General features: G+C 38.5%; 1 protein-coding gene across 4 annotated transcripts in view; it reads left to right on the top strand.

The window, feature by feature from the left end:
• The window catches only part of LOC105286162 (serine-rich adhesin for platelets), a 51,675-nt gene that overhangs the window by 24,674 nt on the left and 19,164 nt on the right, over positions 1 to 7,837 (top strand). Inside the window, exons 1-2 of one of the 4 annotated variants that reach the window (XM_026968970.1) lie at positions 125 to 6,390; positions 7,425 to 7,531. The exons of 1 other annotated variant lie outside the window; for it this stretch is intronic. In XM_026968970.1, coding sequence (XP_026824771.1) covers positions 7,457 to 7,531 — 75 coding nt within the window. In that variant the 5' untranslated portion in view covers positions 125 to 6,390; positions 7,425 to 7,456. Of the gene's footprint in view, positions 1 to 124; positions 7,532 to 7,837 lie in introns of those variants that run through there. 2 more of the 4 variants (XM_026968969.1, XM_026968967.1) reach the window with 2 other exon arrangements.

Raw genomic sequence — 7,837 nt, 5'->3', positions numbered from 1 at the left:
GTGTTATTCTTTCGGAATAAAAGACTAACTTTCCAGGCGAAAGAATCGATCTGGCTTGCGCCGGGTATGCTATTGAGATTCGAGTTGGACGGAACGCTGCTGGACCATTTCTATTCTGAAAGTAAAGTATCGTGTCCACATCAGCACCATTTCTTTACTCTGGTTCCGCCGATCTGATTTCGCCACGCCGACCAGACACACGAATCGTCGGCGTTTGTGTTTCGAATTTTTCTTGATTATTGAACAACATCGTCGTTCGATTGTCACCTCTTTGTGGTAACTTTGTTTCTCTGTGACAATCTCATTGTAAATGGCGAATTCGTTATATACTGTTTGTACCGTGAAATGTTCAACAAAGTATTGCTGATGTTGAAAGTGAATAACAGAACGCAGAGCCTTTGTTTTTTGACGTAGACGGTTGATGGTTGCAGATGTAAATATACACGGGATTCCATTTGGTGGTAAATGAAAAAAATGTTTTGTCGAGACGTTCTCGCTAATGAAATGTTTAATTGAACAACGAAACATCAATCCTTTGCTGTTGTATTTTTCGGATACGTAAGTTGAGGGTTCTTGATTCGTTGAATAGTCGTATGGATTTTAGTGCGTCTATATATTCTGTCGAAAAATCACGAGAATATATAGACGAATTATTATTTTTCTAACATGGTACATAAATAAACAAGAAAGCGCGCTTGGGATGTTTCATCCATATTGCAACTTGCACTTGCTCCGAAGCTCTCGTTCGCGAGTTATCGGTAGCTTCATAGCTTCGGGAAAACATGCTATCAGAAAAAGCTGGTTTAAAAAGGTGGAGTTTACAGCAGTCGTGTACCTTGAGCAATTTTCAAGACATTGCCATTATATAAGTTTACATAAAATATGCATTCTTAGCATTGACATGACAGACTTTGAATTGTTGGCGATCAGAAAGGCGAATGCATCTGGCGATGCCCCTCGCTGGTATCCCTATACAAGAGGAACGAAGAGAAAGAGAGTGCTCATCGTGCTAATTGGCTGTCAGTATCGGTAGGAAGGAATTTCAAAGCTCAAAGCTTTGGACGTATACAATCGCGGAATACCGCGCGAATAATCCACCGGCCGGCCGGTCCATTTTTACTCGAGTGTGCGAGAGAGGAAGACAGAGAAAGAGGGAAATAAATAACGTTCGTGCAATAAGCGCCCTGGGCTTTACGTTGCTGCTCGCGCGTTTCATTTCATCGATTTGAAAAAAATGACATTCGAGGGGAAACGAATTACGGAAAAACTACGCGATATTTTGCAGTTTTATTGTTTTCGGAATTAAGATTTATCTGTTGTGTGTATACGTGCATGTGTGCGTGTGTAATTGTGCGTAATGTCAGTTCGATCTCTTTTGTGAGGCCAATGATGTGAGAAACGCCGTTGCAACACATTAAATTGTTTAATTTAATACGTTTATGACTCAACAATATGTGGGTATGCGCAACTCCGACGAAAAGTTTATTTGGAATTTATTTTACGGCGAAATTTTTATGTCGTGTAAAACACGGTGATAGAATCAACTCTACTTGTTCACGTTCTACTTGTTCTTTCTTTTTGACTTTGTTAAAGTTTCGTAGCAGAAACTAATAACTAGCGGAACGATCGCACAACCCTGAAGGAGGCTATATCACGGAAAGAACGTAATCGATGAATATCTCGATTTTGATACGTCGGACGTCACGTATACCAAATTTTATTCCGGTTGATCGACTTTCTCCGTTCAATATTATACTTCACTTGGCAGTTTTCCAAGGAATACGTGGTACTGCATTACTTTCGTGCCATTCTTTGTACGTGATAGCTTCTCCAAACCAAGACGTCAGAAAAAGTCCTGTATTTAGCTGAATTTTGAAAAATTGCACGATAGACTGAATGAAATGACATTCACGATGCAATATAATGTCACGCGAGCAGTGGCGACTCTTGCAAGAAAAGCAGCGATTTATTTCCAGACACGCGTTTGAAAATATCGTCGAGTCCACCGAGACCTCATTGTAGCAACTTGTAGGAACGTTAACTCTACAATTTATTAAGAAGATCACAAAGAAGGTCTCAGATATCATTTTCTCATCGTTCGAACCTGCTACTTTTGCTCCGTTTTTTGTCGTAGAAACAGATTTATGAAATAATGCTCTCCATTCTTGGACACGTGCGCGGGTGCGCGCGCGTGTGTCAGATCAATCGCGATAATCCTAAAGTTGATACTAATGCAATATTATAATTTACTTTCTGAGAATTGAATAGGAGCCATCGCTCTTAAAGGATTCCACGATATCTATTATTACAGCTGATACGGATAGTAATTAAGCTTGACTATTTTATAAGGATGACTGCGTTCATTATAAAGGAATGTGTTATTACGCTGTATTTACTTTTTGTAACATACTTACTTTGTACTTGTTTTACACAGTCATTGTGTTAGACACGGGCATTTTAGATACAAGACCACTGGACGGCAGGGCGTTATAGGGTCAATTATTCATGCAGTGTTCAACGTTGGTTTACCGGTTTTCATGCCTGAGATCAAATCAATTTCATCGAACTCAACCACTCGGATAGATAATAATTGTTGTTTTCTCTCTGTACATTCTGAAAATTAGAAAGCTCATTAATTCCCGAGTAATTAAATTATAATTTCAACCTTGCAAATATATCGGCGGACTATTATTGCGTTTAATATTCCGGGACCATTTAACATACTGCACGTTGCAAAGTTTAACGTTATTCTCTCGCAAACGCAAGCTTATTCACGTTCATATTTCTCTTTTCCCATCCCTCTTTCCGTGTCTCGTATTATCTCCCTGCAAATGTTGCTATCGGAAATCCTATATCGATGATAACGTATCGGTTGTCGATCGAGAATTGCAAAACGCGTCAATGGCACGCGCCGTTTCTTCTGACGAACATCAATTCTCGAAAATACACGTACAATTAACCGCATCTCAAAAATAGTAGTTTCTTATTAATAATTGAACGTATCGATTGTGCCGGCTCCGTGCGGCTGGATGCTGCGCCAAATTAGAAAACCGATACGACCTGCATTTTATGTCGTTGCACGATTTATTTTTATTTCCAATAAAGGGGATTTTCTTCTTCTCTGTCTCTTTTTAAGTTGAAACCATTTCTTTCACGTGGAAATCAAGTAGACGAGAGACAAAGATAAGACTTTCTCGTTTATGTTCTTAAACCAATTCTCTCTAATTATAAGATAGATGTAATTGAAAAATATATCTGAAAAAAGAAAACACCTACATCTTTTCTCGTATGTAGAAGAGCTTAATTATCGTTACGACATGATATTGATAAGTGCAGCAAACTCATTCTCTTGCAATTCTCTTACATTCTGAAAAAAAATGTGTAACGAGACCATAAATGTGCCGTAGCGATACATTCCGAAGAAAACACTCGTTAAACGACAGGTGAAATATAATTGAATTCTGTTGCGATTCTCTTTGCTATTACGTATTGAACGATTCGCGCATTCATCGTACTTTGAATGACAGACACTGAATACATAGCCAATTAATAACCACTTGCAATTATACGAAACAACAATTCCATTAGCGCTGATGAATTTTACGGAAAGCCCTCATGCGTCACATTTATTTTGTTAAAATTTCATAGCGGCTACAAGTTTTATTCAAATATTGGTTCGCAGCGTGTTTGGCCATTTACGGCGTTTCAGGGAAACGAATTGTTTCACCCTCGCGCGGAATATACAAGAAGATTTAACAAAGTTTCAAGATGTACGGATATAAACGTAAATATATGTAGGATAAAGAGCCTCAAAATTCTAACAAGCCTGCCCGAGGCAAGAAACTTTGAACTATGCTTGGCCAGTTAATTTACAATGAACTTTGTCTCGATAAAAATTTCGATAACGAACGATTCCAATTTGAGATCTAGGTTTTGGAAATTCATAATAGTTCCAAGTATCATGAGAAACGTACAAAAAATACGATCGATATTAATCGAGCTTAAACGTTGTTGAGGTGGAAAGTTATTGTTGAAGGATATCCAAGGATCCTTCGAGTTTCTCTCGATATCATTTATTAATTATGAGCGGAACGGAACATTTTGCCACTCTCGTATCTCGTTATGCGTTATTGCCTGTCTCTTCACATCCAACGCAGTAGCATATTACAAAAAAAGCGGAAGAAATATTAAAGGAAAACCATTTTCGTCAGGAGAAAAACGGAAAGAGAGCGGAGGGAGGGGACGAAAGTTGCAAATGGGTAAAGTTGCGCAAAGACGGAGGAATCACGAGGTGGGACTTTCGGGGTGTAAGTGACTCCGAGCTTCCGAGTGTTGCGCTTTCGAATAAAACTCCGGTCTAACGATTGGTCGGCGTGCGTGCCCGGAAAAGAAATGGCAAGTCTCCCTCTCGCAACCTGCGTGCATCTGCCTCCTTTACCTGGAAATTTTTATTGCCATCTGGATTACATTTGATTAACCCAAGTGTTGCAAGTTTCTCTGCGCGCTGCAGATGTCTCGTACAGTAATAGTGAATCAGGATGACTCACGCGCATATTTTATTGCTCACAGGCGGGCACAAAAGCAAACCTGTGTCAAGCTTTTTCGATTTTCTTTAATTAATATTTTACTACTCCATTCTTTATTCTCTATCATATTTTTACCAATTACTTTTTATTACACGTACGATAGCGCATACGTACAGTATGACGACAATTAATATCGTTGAAACGGATGAAATCCTCGAGAAATCTCGTGCAGCCTCAATGTCAACCTCAAAAGTTATTATGCGGTGGATCCATTTGACCCAGATTCGTAATTCTCCGGAAAGTTGGTCATACAACGTCGGACCAATTCGTAGATTCGTGAACGAGATCGCTTGACGGACAAATCGATTTGATGAATGCCGCAAAATTAAGTCTAGCCGCGCTCGATATTTTCGACGCTTTTGTCACTTGATAACGCTGAGCAGATGGCAATCAAAACTTATACTCGTACATCGTGAAAATGCGCAATGGAACGGATTAAAACGAAAATAAGTCGCCAACGCGAAAAGTTTGTGAAAAAGAAAAAATTGAATGAGCTGAAGCAAGAGCTGCATAAAAATGTCTCGTGTATCCGAGAAGTTGCAGCACGGAGAAATAACGTTGTGCAAATTCAATTAAATAAATAAACAATACAAGATACTTAAATGGCATGTTTTTTAAAAGATTGTTTTTATGGTGAGGCCGACCAATTGGAGTGTAACGATGATTCCATTAGATCGCGTCCTTTGAGTTCAAATCCAAAATTGTTAACATCGTATTTTGCAACCTTTCGACATGACCTGGAGCAAAATGTTGCATTTACAGCGATTGACATATGTAAGGCTGTAGGAAAAAATATTATGAAATATTGCCTCGAGGGAGAACTCGTTGGCCCGCATTTCATGATAAAAGCTAACGTTGCAATTGATTTGTGACGTAGCCGTTTACTGTATCGCGAGGCACGTGGGTTAGATGTACCGTAGCATTCGCCATAATAAACTCGCGTGCTTGCGGACTTTAAAAATTTACGAAAACTTGTTGCACACACACCACACACACACACACACACAGAAATGACAAACTCATGTGTACGCGCGTACATGCGTTTCTTTAAAAGCGATGTAATTATTAGTCGAATTTTACACATAAGTAAAAAGATACTGCGATCGCCTCTTTGGAAAAATTTCTATCGCACAAGCGTGTCATGGGGAATTTTCTCTGATCTGTCATGATATAAAATGCATCAAATATATTTTCTTCTTTTCTTCTTTTTTTTAGTTTTTATGGGGACTATGAGAATGTGTATATTCGGTGTGGATTGAAGGAGCGCCATCGAGTCTCGCTCCGTGTTTACCCTATACGTAGGAGATTTTTCGCTGATCGCGCAAAGATGCTGCGCGCACACACATACACACACACCTCCTCCCATCGCGTCGGAGAATCTCGCTCGCGCCATATACCGGCTCCGGTATTCCGGATACACGATACATCAGGCGCATTCGCGGGGAATTTGTGGGCGACGTGTCGAGTACGTTCCTGGATATGTACGTCGCTGGGAATACCGCACCGACGGTATTCCCGCGAAGCGTCGCGATGTCTCCCAGCGTCCACTTGCAAAGAGATCACGTCTTTCTCTTGCTCCTCCTTGCGATTTTGCTCCAAGTTTCTATTGTATTCGCAGCGTTGTTAATTCACTGTGCTCTATATAAATGTCTCATTATATCACGAAAGAATTACTTTAATGTACCTATACTCGTAATTGTTTTTTAATGTCTCTGTTGTCTTGTTTGTGTAGCTTCAGTCATCAATTCCAACGACGCACAGTGGCTCGTTTGTCAGCTCCAAAGGACAAGAATATTTTTTAAAGGTAATATCGTTTATGTCGAGTATTTGACTCAGGAAATTAATCTCGAAATTAAGTTGAAATAAAATTTCAACTGTAATGCCCCTTTAAACATCTAAAATTAGCGAGTTGAATCACTGTTACAATGAATCCTTCAATTCTTATCTTCGATATCGTTATCTTCTAATTAGCTTGGTATTAATCTTTGATACTTTTTTCCCCAGGACACTCATTAAATGTTAAATCAACACATATACATACACGCATATGCAGATATTGCACAAAAAAACATTAAAGATATGACATCATTTATTTCTAATTTCTACTATTTAGGTGCTTATTTGTAGATTCTAACTTTGAACCTATTGTTAATGGAGTGCTGACATTTGATCGCGCCAATCGTATTTAAATCAACATTGTTGAGAAGTGAAACGAGCTTTTTCGACAGTAAGATATCGTGATATTAGTAGACGAGTATTTAACAAACAACATGAAAGATCCCTTCTTATCTTTTCGATTTTGTATATTAGAATATGCACGCGCGCGCGCGCGCGCGCGTGTGTGTGTCGAGATAGAAACTATTGAGTTCTTGCGTGCAAAGAGCGAGCAAAGCATGTATTTCGTATAGGGAGAGATAGAAATAAAGAAATCTTGTTTTTGGAAATTGTGTTGAAAACCAAAAATCGCAACTTTAGGATGATGTCTCTTACTTTACTGAGAAATAAAGTCGTCACTCTCCACAATTCAATCCAACAAGGTCCACTTTTTCCTTATAGCTCGAAGAAACAATGTACCGTGTCAAATATTTCGTTCATACAGTTTATTATTGCTTTGTTACCAGTAAAATAAACTCACTTGTGTAATTTCGCCAGTGCGTCTAAAAGTAAAATGTCATGTCACGTAGTTTTGCGATTATTTTGAACTTTAGCGGATCCCTCTAAAATCAACGCATAGGTTTTAAGATTTCGATAGAACAGAGTTTTGGATCGCCTGAAAAAAAGAAAAACAAAAAAGAATATATATATATATATAGATATCTCCCTGTGTTTCAAAAACAGTTCCGGTGATTAAATGTAAAAAGCCCGAAGATATGGTGTGCCAAGTGGGTGTTGTGAACAGAGAGGGAAGCTTTGCCGTGCCCGAGGATAACATTACAAACATGGAGGTAACGTAACTCTTTATGATTTTAATAATTTGATAGTATCGGGAGAGAAATTTTCCAACACCATCGTTGCGTCGGTGTATCACTTAACATATAAAAACATTTACTTTTAGTTACAAGGATTACAAATACCTTTTTTGTTGATCGATAATTATAATGATTCTAAACTAATGATTCGTAAAAAAAGATGAAAAAGAAAAAGCCATAAATAAAATTTGATTAAAGCGGAAACATTTTCACGTGTTTGTAACATTTTCAAGTTGTTTCTCCATGTTTAACTCCATTTAAGGCAGAATATGCTTCTGAAAA

Source organism: Ooceraea biroi, chromosome 4, assembly GCF_003672135.1.
Source record: "Ooceraea biroi isolate clonal line C1 chromosome 4, Obir_v5.4, whole genome shotgun sequence".
NCBI lineage: Eukaryota > Metazoa > Arthropoda > Insecta > Hymenoptera > Formicidae > Ooceraea > Ooceraea biroi.
This window is presented reverse-complemented; position numbering and strand designations above follow the sequence as displayed.